The sequence below is a fragment of the Phyllopteryx taeniolatus genome, chromosome 23 (assembly GCF_024500385.1).
Source record: "Phyllopteryx taeniolatus isolate TA_2022b chromosome 23, UOR_Ptae_1.2, whole genome shotgun sequence".
Taxonomy (NCBI): domain Eukaryota; kingdom Metazoa; phylum Chordata; class Actinopteri; order Syngnathiformes; family Syngnathidae; genus Phyllopteryx; species Phyllopteryx taeniolatus.
In genome coordinates, this window is record NC_084524.1 from 4496733 (window position 1) to 4513261 (window position 16529).

The 16529-nt window shown below is 46.7% G+C and overlaps 2 protein-coding genes across 4 annotated transcripts; both read right to left on the reverse strand.

Annotated features, from left to right (window-relative positions):
- Nucleotides 1–444: 444 nt before the first annotated feature.
- Nucleotides 445–4701, reverse strand: arsj (arylsulfatase family, member J). 2 transcript variants are annotated; one of them, XM_061764194.1, is made up of 3 exons: nt 4064–4701; nt 2259–3285; nt 445–1273 (listed from the first exon to the last, which is right to left on the reverse strand). In XM_061764194.1, exons 1-3 carry the CDS (start codon nt 4447–4449, stop codon nt 965–967), a joined length of 1722 nt encoding a protein of 573 aa, XP_061620178.1. In that variant the 5' UTR covers nt 4450–4701; the 3' UTR covers nt 445–964. The 2 variants fall into 2 exon arrangements, with proteins under 2 accessions (XP_061620178.1, XP_061620177.1); XM_061764193.1 differs by having other exon boundaries at nt 4172–4698.
- A 2364-nt stretch (nt 4702–7065) lies between these two features.
- LOC133472809 (uncharacterized) lies at nt 7066–16246 on the reverse strand. 2 transcript variants are annotated; one of them, XM_061764192.1, is made up of 33 exons: nt 16089–16246; nt 15916–15975; nt 14705–14770; nt 14568–14630; nt 14433–14474; nt 14278–14304; nt 14153–14191; nt 13187–14068; nt 13000–13101; nt 12826–12918; nt 12674–12736; nt 12526–12585; nt 12417–12452; nt 12274–12339; nt 11644–11688; nt 11514–11573; nt 11349–11420; nt 11183–11269; nt 11052–11114; nt 10491–10568; nt 10303–10413; nt 10192–10233; nt 10067–10123; nt 9880–9972; nt 9573–9692; nt 9347–9460; nt 9230–9271; nt 9093–9155; nt 8802–8870; nt 8686–8725; nt 8297–8348; nt 7876–8221; nt 7066–7792 (listed from the first exon to the last, which is right to left on the reverse strand). In XM_061764192.1, exons 1-33 carry the CDS (start codon nt 16158–16160, stop codon nt 7391–7393), a joined length of 3627 nt encoding a protein of 1208 aa, XP_061620176.1. In that variant the 5' UTR covers nt 16161–16246; the 3' UTR covers nt 7066–7390. The 2 variants fall into 2 exon arrangements, with proteins under 2 accessions (XP_061620176.1, XP_061620175.1); XM_061764191.1 differs by having other exon boundaries at nt 9347–9463.
- Between the last annotated feature and the right edge of the window lie 283 nt (nt 16247–16529).

Consider the following 16529-nt stretch of genomic DNA (forward strand, 5'->3'; position numbering starts at 1 on the left):
GTGTAATATTAAGACATTTTTTCATGATATCACCACTTGATCCTTGCAACTTCATCCTTTTTTGTGTGTGTAATTATTTTGTAAATTATGACTTTTGGGGGGGGGGAATATTATGACTTGCAACATTACAAGTCTTTTTCTGTATTATTCTGTTTTGTAATATTCCCACCTTATCCTCATCCCTTTTTTCCCCCCATAATATTCTTACGCTATCATCGTGAAAACAATTTCCCCTACTTTATTCTTGCAATGTCATCACAGTTTTCATCCTTTTTGCGACATCTTTTTCCTCAGTACAGTCCGACTTTATCCAAGTAGCACTACGACTTTGGGTTTTTGTAAATTCACGTTTTCTTGCAACACTACAACTTTTTTTCCCCCCAGTAATCTTACGTGATTTTTTTTTTGTAACAGTGGCTTTTTTTTTCTTCCATCATCACACCGTTTTTGTAATATTCTGACTTTATTTCTCTAACATGACGTGTTCTTTTCTGACTTTATTCTTTAACCATTGATTTATTTTATTTTTTGGGGTAACCTATGAACTTTATGGATTTTTGACAGTGTGTTATCTTGATCTTCCTCACATTGCAACTTTTTTTTTTTCTTCTTGTAACTGTGACCACAACTTTATTCTCAAAACATTTTTCCTCATAACCGACTAATTACTTTCTTCAAGAAGCTTTTTTGAAAGACTTCAAAGTTCTTTTCACGATATTCCCACGAGTTTGCAATATTCGGACTTTCCTGTCACAGCGTTTTTCTCGTTCCCTAGTAGTTCGATAACATGACAACATTTTTCTGAATCTCAACGTTCTAAATTGAAATGCTCCGAAGGCGCCCACGAGTCGCTCATGTTTCCCGCCCCGGTGGAAATCCCGCAACGGGAAGTCCCGAGCGATCCCTGAGAAACGTTCCGTCTCGCGCAAAGACGACCGCCCCGCTACTCTCGGCCCTTTCTGTTTCAGCCCCGTCTGCTGCTCAGATGGTTGGTCAACAGATGCTCGTATCTCTGCCCGATCTCCTCCTTGTACCAGGGCCCCCACACACCCCCGTTGTACTGCGGGTTGGAGCGCAGGTCTTTGGCCGGGTAGCGCACTCGCACCGCCGTCTTGTTGTACTGCGCCAGCCGCGCGAGCATCTTCTTGACCACGTGCGGGTAGCGCTGCGACAAATCCACCCGCTCGTAAGGGTCTGAGGTGATGTTGAAGAGCCACAGGGACTTGCCGCGGTCCCAGCGCACGCGTTCGTTGTGCCAGCGCAGGGTCAGCCGCTGGGCGGAGAAGCAGAGGTGGGAGTAAGTCTCGAGCGAGCCTTAATCTTCAACTTTCAAGCAAGTCGTACAATCTCACCCAGTCACAAAGTACACCGTCGTCCCTCGCCACGTCGCGGTTCACTTTTTTGCGTTGCCGATATGTAAAATTTGTTTTTCCTCGCGGATTTGTCGCATTATCGCGGGAATTTGTGGTGATCGTTTTCCCACACGGACTAATGTTACTCACGTAGCAATAAGCGCCAGCCAGGACGAAAGAGTGCGTTCAAGACAATGTCCAAAATTTGGGATCGTTGCACACTTGTACGTGAATGGAAACTGGCTAACGGTTAGCCAGTTCGCAGCCAGCCGACTGGACAATCTCATTCGCTGACACGCACGTCACTCACCGGGCCAGGCGGGAGCCTTTTCAAGCCGCGCACATTCAAAGTCACATATGTAGGTAGTGAGGATGGCGACCCCAAGAGGACAAAAATAATACCTGCACCTCACATGTGTATTTTGCATTGCTATTGTGCATAAATCTTTAAATAATAACACTAATTAAAAAAAAAATCATATGGTGTCTCTATCGCGTCAATTTTTATCCACAGATTCTTTGTGGGAACCCATCCTCTGGTATTAGTTGAACTAGCTGTTTTTGTGCTCAGGCCTATGTCCTGTCTACAGTAACATAGATGTAGTGCTTTGGCACCATCTTGTGGGCTCTATCGGCAATTATAAACCTCTTTCGTGGGGGCGTCCGTTGCGCCGGGTCTGGAACAAACCCCCCGGCGATGAACCGTCAGGAATAAGTGAACGATTCTGAAGTCACCCGAAAAGTCGAGTCGAGTCTTTCAGGAATTTGAACACATTCGCTGCCATTGACGGCTTTAGAAGTCAAATATCCATGTTAACAGGGAAGGCTGGCAGTGAACGAGTTAACCAAGCAAGTTCAAAGTCCTAAAATTGAGTCGAGTCCACTTATACGATTCAAGTCCCCCACCTGTGTAGAGAAGGTCTGGGGAGGTACCCAGTCGCTATAACCGGGTACCCCTGTCAGCAGCTTCCAGTGGCCCACCCGCAGCGCCGCTTGCACGGCCGTGTTCCACAGGCCGTACCCGGCCTTCCACGAGCCGTTTTTGGCCTTCACGTAAATGGGGTCGATGTTGTGGAGGATGTCCTGGCGGGGCGAGGGGAGCCCTTCGCTGATGGTTTCCCAGACGTCGTAGCCGTCCAGGTTGAGATCCTCGTCCAGAGTCCCTTCGCCCAAGGTGACCAGCGTCGGGAACCAGTCGGTGATGTGCACCAACGAGCGACACTTGGTGCCCTTCTTGACCAACAAGGGGCTGTGGACGAAGCCCACCGCCCGGATGCCCCCTTCCCACAGCGTGGCCTTGCTCCCCCGGAGTGGCCAGTTGCTCCCGCCGACCAGCGGCTGCCCCCCGTTGTCCGAGGAGTACACGATGACCGTGTTGTCGTAGTAATGGTAGCGTTTCAACGCCAGGGTCAAGTTGCGTACCGCTTCGTCCAGGCAGGAGACCATGGCTGCGAATTTGCGACGGTGAGGGTTCACAATCCCCTTGTAGCGCTCCAGGTAGCGAGCCGGAACCTGAAGCGGCGAATGCACCGCCTGATAGGCTAAGTAGAGGAATAAGGGTTTGCGAGGGTCGTGATTGGCTAAGATCCCGATGGCCTTTTGGGTATACATCAGCGTGGAGTACAAGCCTCGGTCCTGCTCCCACGCGGCCTCTTCGCCCTCGTACAAGTCGTAGCCGCACATCCCGGGACCCTCGCACTTGTAGTGGCTGTAGTAGTCGCCGCTTCCCAGGAGCGAGCCGAAGAAGCTGTCGAAGCCGCGGCGGGTGGGCAGGCACCCGCGTTTGTAAAAGCCCAGGTGCCACTTGCCCACCATGTGCGTGGAGTAGCCGGCCTGCTTCAGCTTCTGCGGCAGGGTGACGTTGTCCAGGGGGAGGCAGTTGGGCTGGGTGGCTCGGATGATGGAGTGCTGGAGGCCCGTGTGGATCTGGTACCTGCAAAACAGAAACCGGCACCAAGTCACGACAAGTGCGTTCCAGGTTGTCACGCTTTTCAAGTTTTTCGAGTTGCGAGCACTCGGGTGGTGGTTGGTTGATTTTAATTATTATTATTTATTTATTTATTTTTTTTTGGGGGGGGGGGGGGAAGCCTTCGTGTTGCGAGCAAAAATTATCACATAATCACTATCACAATATGAAGTAATATCTCTTACGTGTACACTTTTGATGCTTGACCAAACATCGTTATTGCCATGCAATGGTCTCCTTCCATTACGTCCAGTGAAGCGCATTTGCTGTATCATGATACAATTGGTATCGCTAAACAAACTATTGGGATAGTACTGTATCAGTTACGGTCGCGAAACAGCAGCAGTAAATATTAAGCATGTAAAAAAATCAAATCAATAAATCGAGCACATGCACCATAACCACTATCGCAGTTTCGATATCATGATGTACGGTGTCTTGTCTCTTACGATACGTTGTCAAATATGACTTAAATATCGTTCTCGTCACGGTTTTCTTCCGATATATCGATTCACGTGCAACTGCCGTGTCGTCACACCATCAGTTATCGTCGTTCAGGATATCACAATCATATTGCAACGCTTACAACATGTTTGTGATTGGCGCGTGAGTGTGCGTTACTGGCGTGAGGCGCATCGCACATTGGTTTTAGTCTAATACGATATCATAACGTATCGTTATACTGTATCTTGATCCTGGAGCAATTATTGACCAAGTAATTATTTATTGTTGTGAGGTACTGTACCAGTGATTTTCTTCCAATACAAAAACGAATGAGTGCGTCAAATGAAAAAATATGGTTATAATATAGTAAGTATGTGTTTCCAGTGGAGTATTGGAAGTGGAAGTGTACCTGCCGGTCATGAGCTGGCTCCTGGACGGGCTGCAAAGCGGCTGCACGTAATAGTTCTCCAGCTTCACTCCCTGCGTGGCCAGTCGGTCCAGGGTGGGAGTCTTGATCTCGGAGCCGTGGTAGCCCACGTCCCGGAAGCCCTGGTCGTCCACCAGGATGAAGACGATGTGCGGCGGCGGCGCCGGCGACTCGCGGAAGTCCGAAGCCCAGTTGGAGCTCCAAGTGCGAGACACGATAAAGCCGAGGAGCAAACTGAGCGGAACCCACAAAATCAGCATTTTACAGCCCCCGATCCCCGACTTTCTCTTTTTTTTTTTTTTTTTTGACCTTCTACCGTCGCCTTCCCATCGTCTTCACCGTCTTCCTTTTCACAACCCTTTTTCTCCAGGCATCGACGTGCGTGCGTCATTCCGCCAATCGCAAATGACTTCCACGCGCATGTTTCTGGAGCAGCTCCACGCCAGATGTCTTCCATCGTGTGGGGAAAAAAAAAACAAAAAAAAACTGCGGCCATGTATCACGCTCGCGGAGAAAACCGCGACGAGGCGCCCCCGGAGTGCCTGGGCGGGTCCGCGTGGAACTAAAAGCGGAAAAAAAAAAAAAAAAAAAAAAATTAAAAAAAAAAACTTGACGGTAAAAGTGACAGCATATCAAATATTCTCGCCAGCGACTCCAAAACACATGGAACGAGGTTGTGCATCTGTCACTAGAGGGGACAGCCGTTTCAAGTTTTTATTATTAGTATTATTATTATTTTTTTGTAATAGTCATCTGATTTCAAAACTTGTTTCGTCATTTGGAAGATGCTTAAAGTGGAACGCTGGATCATATACTGCACTGTACGCCTTCCTTACATCAGCCCTACAAGTCCAATCCTGTCACTTTCGTGGCCCAAACACATTCCACACGCAGCACCTTGCGCTTTTTTTTTTTTTTTTTGCAATCCCAGAAGCCCCCACTGTAACTCCATAAACGTCCCGCTTTATCCTAAATAGAAGCGCGCCAGCTGGTCTAACCACCCCTCCCGCAACGCCCCGGTTCGGAATCCAACAAAGATCGCGTTGTACCGGGCCCAAAACAAGACCTGCAGCGTGTGAAAACCAGATATGGGGGAGGTCGTCTCGAGTCAATTGACTTGACTCGAGTCGATTCGAGTTGCCGTTTTTTTTTTTTTAATGACTTGCGACGAGGTTGCCAAATACTTAAGAAAGACTTGACTATCGACTTGGTAGCCAAGAGACTTGACTTGACTTTGACTTGAACACGTCGTCCGGTTTGGAGTTGGAAGCCTGCATTTGAATTAAGACTGTCTGGCTTTTTATTTGAAATGAACAACCGTTGTTCATTCGCGCCAATCTGGCAACCCAGTCTTGCCAGTGTGACGTAGCCACCTGCGTCGTAGACGACGGAAGGAGCTCCAAAGATGACCAAATTAGCATTTAACGATTGAATGTTGTCGATGAAGTCTGCTAAAAAACAAAAGAAAAAAGAAAGAAAGAAAAAAGAGGATGGCGACCTGCTTGGGCTTGCGACTGGCGCATTGGAAGACACAACAACGAACTTCCGTCAGCACAAAACTCACAAAGGCAGGTAAGCTAATTTGACAGTTTAGCTAGCTGCTCAATCATTCGTAATAGTTCATAGATTGGTTTGGGACGATTCAAAATAAAAATGATGTGATTGTGAACGTTTTAGACTTGCTTAAGACTTGCAGGTTATGATTTGGTAGTTTTTGTGTTATGCGAAACAAATAGCTTGATAGAATACTAACAAACAACAAAACCTCTCATGTCATAGTCACCCTTTGACACTGTTGTGAAATACGGCATTTTGCTGCCTTTTTTTTCTTTCTTCTCCATATTGCTGTTCTACACAAACGGCGCTGAATGAGGGGACGACGCCGGATCTGCTGCTTCCAAAGGGTGAGTAGTTTTGCTTTGACTTTACTTCATTTCATGACCGTACGCAGCTGTAAATGGTTGGTAAAATATTATTTTAAAACATTGCCTGCACCTGATAGCTGTTGTGTCAGCAAGTGTTTTTAGCACGTCGATGGAGCCACGCCCCCGGAGTATAGAAAGCCCACAGTTGACCAGCTTGTGGTCTTTGGGGTTGCTGCATAGTCGAAGTTGACTCAAAATGTGTTTCTGCACAGCACACTGACTTTCTTTCACCATACATGAGCTTCCGTTAAAAGGGCTTTTTCATTGCCCCTTAAACCCCCCCCCCCCCCCCCCCCAGCTGCCCCCTTATTGACTGCCTGCACAGCAGTGGAACATACATAGTCCCCCCATGGCTGAACATTAACACTGCGCTTAAGGTAAATGATGTATTGCACACAAAACTTCTAAAAATTTAACTATAAATGTATTGTTAAATACAACTTAAATGTACTGTATTTTAAAAAAAGTTGAACAACTCACCTTTTCAAGACCAGACATAAGTAATTTGTATTAAGTCTGTTTATTACCCTTTGAAATGGTGCCACATTTGTAAGCATTTGTGGGATGAGCAGCAGAGATTAAAATGTGCCCATGAAAAATTTGCCAAATCCTCTCTGCCATTGACATCTTCTTTTGCTAAGGCAAAAGACGATTTGGCAGCTTTTTCATGGGTGCAACCCGCATAGTTGGCTCTGCTGCTCAACCCACAAATGCGTGTTGCTTACAGATGTGGAAGGGAAATACATACACACACATATCTTCACCAATGTTATATTTTAAGAACTGTTTATTATAAATGAAACACGCTTTTAAACTTTTTTGTTTTAGGAAAATCCATTTTTAAATATGCATGACCTCTTTCTTTTAACACCATGTTGAGGATGTCGTGCAGTTCTATGGTGGATGTGCATCTTAATGAAGTTGAACAAAACATTATCTTAAACAAGTGGGAACAGAACATTACAAACCATCTTTATTTGCTTATACACATATAACATTGAACATTTATCATTAACATACAAAATGTCATTCTATACATCTATACATAAACTAAATACACCGACAGTATGCTAATTGTGCCTCAATGTGATCATGAAATTGTAAGCTTGATTGGATAGAGAAATTACCTTGCAATCAAATTAGGTGCAAAGGAGTTAAATCAATCAGAAGGATGATTTCAACTTACAAAATATAAGTGACGTGGCAGTGTTTGCTCCTGTGCTTTCGTCCATCTGAAGTGTCACTCATGCTGCTTTTTGTGTAAAATGTGCTGTGTTTAAAAGTTCCCAATCGCTTTCTGGAGTTCCTCCCTGATGGAATTCAGCTCCACAACTCCATCATTGAGCACACTGGCGACCTCTTTTATACGAGCCACCACTTCCTTCTTGAAGGCTTTCTTTATTTCCCGCGAGTTCTTGAAGTACTTGTCCATGCCGCTCTGAAGTCTTTGGACCAGCTCTAAGTTGGCGTCCGTGAGCTCCATGGCTCGCAAAACGGGCAAATCCACCAAGCTGATCATCTGCACCGCCTTGCGCACCTCCCAGTCCTCGGAATAGTGTTGCGTGCCGGACCGGAGGAAAGGATGCCCACGCAGCTTGTATAGGCCGTGATTAACAAAGTGAAGGATCTTGGCCAAGTCCCGAAAGTCAGACTGGTACTCCTGCAGCACGGCCTCCACCTGCAAACCAGCCCACAAGATGACCTTAAAATGGATATCAAGAATATGGAATGAATGCTGGAAGGTCTTTCCAAAGCGCCGACCTTCTTGCGTTCCTGCACGTTGTTGACGTTATCCGAGATGGTCGCAGAAGCCGAAGTGATCCCTCCGGCGGTGGCCACGCCCACACCGACAGCCGTGACGATGAGGGAGGCGCCAAACGTGAACGGGGCTAGGGCCAGGCCGGCGATGGCAGTCACGCCGCCGACGGCCGCCGTGGTGCTGCCCGTGATGCCGGCCGCTTTAGCTTTCTGGTGGAAAGTGGCGAGGTGGTCGGCGAGGGCCTTGAGCTTCACCACGTGCTGCCACAGGACCTCGGCGCGCTCCGTGAAAACTTTGTTGAACATGCGCAGGCCTCGGTTCACCTTGTCGGCCAAAATGGTGAAGGACCTGCCAGAGGCAGACTGTTGTTACTCCGGAGCTGAAAAGTTGTGAAGAAGCCTACAAGCGTTTGGAAACACTTACTGGGACTCGTCGAGGTGTTTGGCCTCGTCATCTGATGGCAACTCGTCCCACTCTGGAAACAACCCAGCCACAGACCACAGATGACCACGTGACAATCAACACTCAAGTTGACAAAAGTATTTGGGCATATGGAAAAACGAGGAGAGCTTTTGTGAGGTCGCTTAGCATTACGAAGCAACGCAAACTAAAATCGACAGACATTCCAGAAATAACTATATTGTTACTGTGACTTTTTTTTTTTGCTGCAGTACAACCGGAGACAAATTGCATTGGCCAATTAAGAAAACCAAACTCTGGAAGTTGAAAGGGGCGCGTTGCGGTTTTTGCCATTTCAGTAACGGGATTTTCGGTTTCTATACTCTATGGAAACGGCCCGAGCTGTGACTCACGTTCCACTGTGTTCCACCACTCCATCAAGCTGTCCGTGTCCTGTGACGAAAGAAAGGCAATGAGACAACAAACACACTGACGGCACTGCCGTGAGTCACACTGGCGACACACTGACCCCGTCGCCATCACCGTCCTGCAGACCCGCCGCCGCACGCTCATCTTTCTGAGCCGCCAACCACTCGGCCTGGAACAAAAAGGAAGGGGGATGAGAAACCCATTAGGAGTCTCAGCAGTCCATCAAAAACCACTGACGATTGGTTGCTCTGGGACACGCTATGAGCGCTATGTCGACAGAGATGGGAAACAGATTCCTTGTGAAGCTGAAGTTTTCTCTTTCTAGTTTTGCATCTCTAAATTAGGTCAATAGATGAGCAGCCTGGCAGCAGGCTCGTCTTTCACAACTGACCTGCGCCGCCTCTGAGAGGTGCTCGCCCGCCACGTCCTCCGCGGCGCCTTCCCATGTTTTCTTCTGCCAACAGACAATTTGAAGCGCAGGTGATTGGAGAGCCCAAATCAGCGCTTCGCGTCGCAAACGATGCTCACCTTTGTTTTGTGCTTTTGGAAGGGTTTGTGCTTCATCTTTTTCTGCCAAGGGCGAGGAAAAGTGTGAGTCGTCCCCCAAAACAACCTTGACATAATCCTGCCCCCCGACCCTGTTACTTGTTTGTGAAGGCCCAGCTCATCCTGTTTGTGTACGTAGTGCACTATGGGACTCCCGTGTTGCCGTCTGCTGAAGACGTCGTCGTCGTCGTCCTCATTGAGCCAATCGTCAGCCTGCTGAGATTAAAAAAAAAAAAAAAAAAAAATGTATATATATTTATATATAATAAAATATAGTGAAGCCAAAGCTCCCGCAGCATGATCTGGAGACAAATCCAAAACGTACACAGGGCGTCTGTGCTCGAGCAGCATGATCAAATGCCATCGGCTCCCCCGGTCCAGATGAATTGTGGGTCCGCTTTTCTTTGCGGGGCTTGGGGACCGGGCCTTTGAACTTGTTCTTTTTCTAAAAGGAGGACACAACGCGTAATCCACTTCGAAACACAAAGACTGAGGATGACACATTATACTGCATGCATGGAACATACTACAACTTACTATTGTAATATATTATAACTTCTGAATGAATTTAATTGTAACGCTTCAATGATGAGGAACCATTGAAATATGTGGAAAAGATAAAGCACACAAACCGCTTTGTAGTCATCTGCCGCGTTCTGCTCGTCATCGTCCAGCTGCTCTGCTGGGAAGCTGCTCTGTTTAGGATGCAAGACCGGCACTTCGTCCTTGTACAACAAAAGACTATTTTAAATCGGACACAACAGAAACGTACCTTGCACTGGATCGTTTTCATATATGGAAAAAAAAATAGAAATATACTTGGCTGCTGGAATGATGAAGTCTTTTTATCTCGTCCACATCCTCAAAGTTGTGCTCCTAGGACGACATTTGCGCCATTATTTGATTCACAAAAAGTAAAAGTGCATGCGAGTGTGTGAGAGTACCTGCCACATGTCAGCTGCACCATAAAACGGGTCTCGTCTGTCCTGAAGGAAATAAAACGCACAACATTGTTGACCACATCACAAATAACACACACTACTTTCCATTGGTACCTTTGAGTCTCTGCGAGGGGTGTATCCGTGCGCCCCCTGGGGCTGCTCTGCCTGAAAATTGGCAAATCCTTTTTGAGAGCCGAACTTCATCTTGATCTTCTTTTTGCCTTTCTGGAGGGAGAACACAAACTAGCAGCGGCTAAACAAGCCAAACGCTTGGGAGAGAGTCACGGATTGAAAAGACTTACGCTGCCGTAGGCGTCTGCCTCGTCCAGATGCGCTTGTGCCACCTCTTCCTCATCTATGCCGTCACCAAACATGGCCTCCTGGGGGAGAGCGGGTCTTAATATTAGCAGTCTAACTTCTTTTTACACTTGAATGACTTCAACTCTTACTCAAACCTTTTTATGATCAAACCATGTGGATCATTTCCTTTGCATTATTTCTTGATGAGGAAAAATTGTCAAAATTGCAATAAAAAAAATTCACCAGCGTCAACCTGATGCTGCGTTCACACCGGACGCGAATTGGACGTTTCACACGATACGATTACATGTAGAGTCAATGCAGTTCGCATGAATAAGAACGAATCAGTGCCGGGGAACGCATAAGAGGTACTTATCGATAAAGGAGATATTAGTGACGAGATGTTCGTAACTACATGTTACTTGCGGGGCCAAACTGAGCACTAGTTGTCATTTGCAGGCTACTTACAAGTGCTAGATGTTAAATACACAGTAAAATGTGTCACGGATAGTACTAGTAGTACCGCAGAGGCCTCGCCATTGAGGCGTGTATGTCTGTGTTACCTGGGACCTCCAGCGAATGGTGGACTCTTTCATGTTCATCTTTTTCTTATGGGCGTCATCGTCCTGTCATATGACAGGGAGAGCAAAGCAGTGAGCATAGCTGAAGCGCGGCCACCACAGCATTTATTTACCTTTCCCGCTGAAGCCGGTTTCCGCTGGACCAGGCTGGTGGACGCACGCCTCAGCAGCTGGTTGACTTTATTCTTCAGAGGCTTTTTCTTCGGAACAAAAGGCGGTTGGTATACGAGAGTCAGACTTTGAAGACGAAAAGGTTGAAGTGCATAAGAAAATTCCTACTTTGGTTTCCGACCAACTTTGCTCTCCGTCTTGCCACTTGGCCGATGGCGTGTTCGTCTCGTAGAAATAGTCCTGACGACAACATCATCAACAACAATAAAGACGGGAAGGATACTCCTTCGCCTCACATCACTTGGAATGATCCTGGCTAATCTCCGCTGGTACCTTCCCTGCAGGAGGTAAAGTCCAGCTCCGGCCATCCTTCAAGTCATCATCAAGTTTGTCCTAGCGAGTGAACATCTTTTATAAGCACCAATACGCTGTTAACATTTGAGCTTTTCGCTGCTTGCGTCACCTTTGAGGATCCTCTGGACATCCATGAAAACTTGCTCTCCTTGCTCTGTGACAGATGTGAACAACACAGTGAACTAAAGCTGTGTTAAAGTGTTAGTATTGTTTAGCAAGAAACACAATCGATTATTATTATTTTTTTAAATATATTTCGGTGTCAAACAGAAATATGTTACTGCGCCAACAATTTACGCTATCTGAGAGAGTTTCTTGAAACAGGATCTGTTTTTGACAAACCACAGAGTGGATGGTCTTTGACTGCCGCCACTGATGGAAAACCCCAAACCCCTAGAGCAGGCGATTGTGCAAAGCCAGGGAGCTTTGCACAAAAGCTCCATTCATCGGCTGCTTCGGAGAGCGATGAAGCTTTACCCGGATCGACTTCAGATTGTTGAGCGTCATAATCTTCCACTTGAAGCCTTTGGAAAACCTGAAGACAGTTCTGGTAAAGCTTTATCACTCTTCGAAGCATCTGCTGAATCGAGGCGTTAGTGATGCCGAGTTCCAGTGCAACACTCCGGGTGGTTGTTCCCTGGCTTAGTGAAAATGAAAACGAACGCGTTGATTGTAAACCTGAATTGCTCATCTGGAACTAATAAAGAAGTCTGAATCTGACAAATGGGGATTGTGTCACCTTGACATAACTTCCAGCATCATCCTGATCTTCTCCTCTTCCTCCTCCCTCAGAGTCCATCTTGAACTGAAACGAGAAGCTCAGCTTACTTTCCTTTCTTTTGGTCTCCACCGGTGCTTAAAAAAAAAAAAGTCACTTCTTACCTTTAGGGATTCGCGGCGCAGTCGCAATTTTCCAGACTTGGAGGATAAAACACAAATGTCGGCTCGATCAAAGTACAAAGTGGTGAAAGCGTGACAAGTGTTGGCTTACTGGTTTGAAGTCAGGCAGGAGCTGAGGACTGTCTTCTGGCCAGTCTTCTACACACTTTTCCTGTCAAGAAATTCCACTTATACGTTGCTAAAAAAAACCTCACGAAACCTTGGATCGACATTCCTTTCCACAATCATTCGGAGCCCACCTGTCCAATCAGCAGGATGTCCTCAAAGATGTTGTAGTCCTCCTGGTTGAGCGCTTTATCGTCCTGCAGCACACAAAGACAATCAGCTTGGAATGATATATTGATCCGGCAGATTCTACCATCCTGCTGGTATCCAGACACACACAGCACACCTGAGGCTTGGCTGCGGGGTCAATGACTGGCTTGGGGAGCGCTTTGAATGGTTTCGGAGGAGGTTTTGGCGGCCCAGTCAGCACAGACTCGACCTTGACGAGCAGAAAAAGGTCACGCACAATTCAGGAAAGAACAGACGGCTTGTTGCACTGATCGGGGTGAAAGAGGTTTACTGTGTCCGCTGGCTTAGGGGAGTTCTCTGGCATGGTGGGCTTTTCCAACCTTGGAGGTCTGGAACGAGGAAGGGGCTTGGGCGGGCGCCTGGTGAGCTTTACCTGGTGCAGTGTGACGTCCAAGGAGACATTTAGAAACGGCAACATAACTTCAAATTGCAAACTTCAAACAGAAAACGCTACACACGTGGGCCAACTCAGTTGGAGAAGAGTCTGGCGACTTGCTCAGTTTCCGGGCCTGACTGAAGGGCGTCGGCTGGAGGATTCCGTGTTTGCTCCCTTGAGGAGTTGTGAGCACAACGTCACGCGGCGCATCAAAATACTTCCATTGGACAGCTGACTCAGAAAGGTCCGATGTTGATTTAGCCAATCCGCTCCCGGGCAGCGTTCTGAAGAAGTCCTTGCTATTGGCCGCCTTTGCACCGAACAGGTCAGTCGTGCTGCCACCATCTCTGAATAGCTCCTTTACTATCGGGCTCGGGACATCAGAAGAAGGGGAGAATACATCCACATCAGATCCAGATAATCTGGAAGAAGCAAGTTTGTCGTCGTATGAGAAATTTCCTCCATTTGTCTGAAACAAATGTGACTCGGTGGTCGAGGCCGAATAAAACGGAGCCTTCGAAGACCCGAACAGATCCGTGTTGGAAGAAGGCTGTAATGGATCTGTAAAGACACTGCGATGATTATCCAAGAGTTTCCCTGAAGGTGTCTTGAGGCTAAAATCGTCTGAAGAAGCTCGTAAAAGGTCCTGCATGCTGGAGCTCTTTGACTGCAGGTTCTTGAAAGGGTTCTTCGTATTATTCTCTGGTGAGTTCAGGTTTATGCTGTGATATTGCCCACTAGCAGACCCACTTGGAGTTGTCAGATAGCTGTCCGACACATGGTTTAAGCTGAAGGCCTGGAACAAGTCCTTCTCCGCTTCAGACACTGCGGCTTTTCCAGTTTCCTGCGGATCTAGCGGAGAATTCTGGAATCCAGGCGGAGGATCGAATAATCCGTCCACTCGCGCTTCCTGCCACAGTTTCTGCCCTACATCCTCGCCGCCGTTGTACATGTTCCCGGATTCCTAGCGGCACAAACACGTGACCATTGCAACAAAAACATGAACCGCTGCCAAGACTGATAAACAAGGAATGCTGGCGGTCCGTACCGTACGATAGGAATAAAATGGGTTACTGCTGGCCACACACTGTGGTGAATAAAAGACAAAGCATGTTAAACTGAATGTGGGTCATGAACTGCAAGGAAGGGGAGGGGGGGGGGAATAAACTTCACCTGAGGGCTCGACTGGTGTGCTCCATTCTGTAACACAAAGCTACACATTAACATCCACAACATCAGGAGGCATTCAAACTGATTGTGCACATCACACAGTGTGAGTGAAGGTGAAAACCAGAAGAGGAAAAAAAAAAAAGGGCCTTTGACCTCACCTGTCGCAGCAAACTGTCGATGGTCACGTTCGCAAGGCCGTCCTGTGGAAAGGAATTGGATTCCGTTATCGTTATGTCCCCCCCCCCCGAATATTCCCACTACGCATATGCCGTCTCTTAAAAAGCCTTTCTCACTTGGTTGCTTCTCGGCTCGTCTGCAGGCGACCCGCTGGAGTCTGAGGGCGCCGGAACGAGGGTCTGAGGTGCGACAGACGAAATAATCGATGTCATCATTGTCGTGGAAAATAGGACGGCGGAAAAGTGACAAATACCTTGGGCTGATTGGGGAACGGGTTTTGTGGGATTTTCTTTAGCATGTTTTGCAGGACAACAAGACTCTACAAAGACAAAGACTCACTTTTACGATATAAAACAATAAGAGACAACAAGTTGCTGGCTTGTGGTATGACTTGGAACTTTGCCGTGTACCTCTCCTGACTCCATATATACAGTGTTCCCTCGCCATTTTGCGCTTCAGGTTTTGCGGCTTTCAGTGCTTCCCGGGTTTTTCCGAAATATTCATTAAAAAAAAAATAAACAATTTGAATTCATCCAAAAATAAAAAGGAAAAAAAATACAGCCATATCAGCAGCCATATTTCAGAAAGACGCATTGTTTCATGTTGATGCACGAGAGAGAAGGTTTCCCTGAATGCCAAACAAAGAGGCGTGACATCGACCAATGAGAGCACGAGTGGATCTATCCCGTGAGCTGATTGGCTGCGCATCATCGCAGCCTCACCCGGCATCTTCCCTTGTTGTGTCTCGCCAGTCTCGTCCACGCTGTTGACCGTCTCGCATACTGCATCTCCGTGTTGTGTTCGTGATAACGTTTTTTGCTTCAGCGCTAACTTTTTGGGATTAGTTAAGCCCTTACAACGCCGCGGGTTTTCACCTTTCGCGGGGGGTTCTGGTCCCCATTAACGGCAAAAAACGAGGGATCACTGTAGTAAACTTTACTACTGTGATTCCCAAAGTGGGTTTTAGGCGGGCTCCCTCTTGTGGTATGCAAAATAATCACTGCATTAAATGTTGCAACTCTGCATCATGTGCAGTACATTTGTTAAGTCCAGTTTTGTTAACTTGTAAGTGTCATGCATTTATCCACTTTTACTCAATTTGTTAAAAAAAAAAAAAAAAAAAAGAACACTTCTTCTACACTAACTTCCCAGACTACTACCGGTAGTTCTACAACAGTATATGTCATATTCGATCCCAAAAACAAAAATAAATGTGCCAGATTCATTATTTTGCATTTATCGTTGAAGAGTAGGCTACTGTATATAAAAGAGCAAATTTAAATGAAATGAGGAAAATATAACAAGAAAAAAAGTAAGGTGACTCTTGGGGAGTGAAATGAGTTTTAAAAATTGGTGTCACATGACAGGGAGCATGACAGTGCAAAACACGCTTTCAAGTGGCATGCATTTTGTTGTGTTTATAATTCTGATATTAATCATCAAAAGAAAAATAAGTAACATTACTGGTCGTCTGTCGCTGGTGGCGCTCTCCCCCCGCTCGTCCCTCGCCCCCTCCTGAACCTCCTAATTTCAAAAACATTCAAACCATGCTCAAATTTCAACAAAAATAAAAAGAAGACAAAAATAATATGCATGAATTCATCTTTTTTTTTTTTTTTTTTTTTTTTTTTACTTACCGCGCTCGTCACGGCTCTCATGTTGCCTTTTTTGCTCTGTTTCTGCTTGTTTCTTGAGGTGTTTGTGCTCATTACCACCCAGCTGCTGAACGCACCTGTGTCAAGTTTCCACGTCGCAGGCTCAACATCCGGTCCGTGACTTTCAGAGTAACGGCCCAGCCCAGAAGAGGAGGCAAAATTGATTCCTAACAGGTGTTAAAGCGCTCCTTTCATTCTTTTCGCATTCAGAACGTGACACCATGAAGACGAGGCGCTGTTTTTTTTGTTTTGTTTTTTGTTTGTTTTTTACCGTTTACTGCTCCCGATGTGTTCTTTTTGCGTCGTCCGTAAGGTTTTGCGACGCATATCCGGTTTGTGTCCGAGTGTGTTGACTTGACAAAGGGTGTCTGTCTTCTCCTTGTCACCGAGCTGAAAGATCACAATGCCAACCGACCGGTTGCC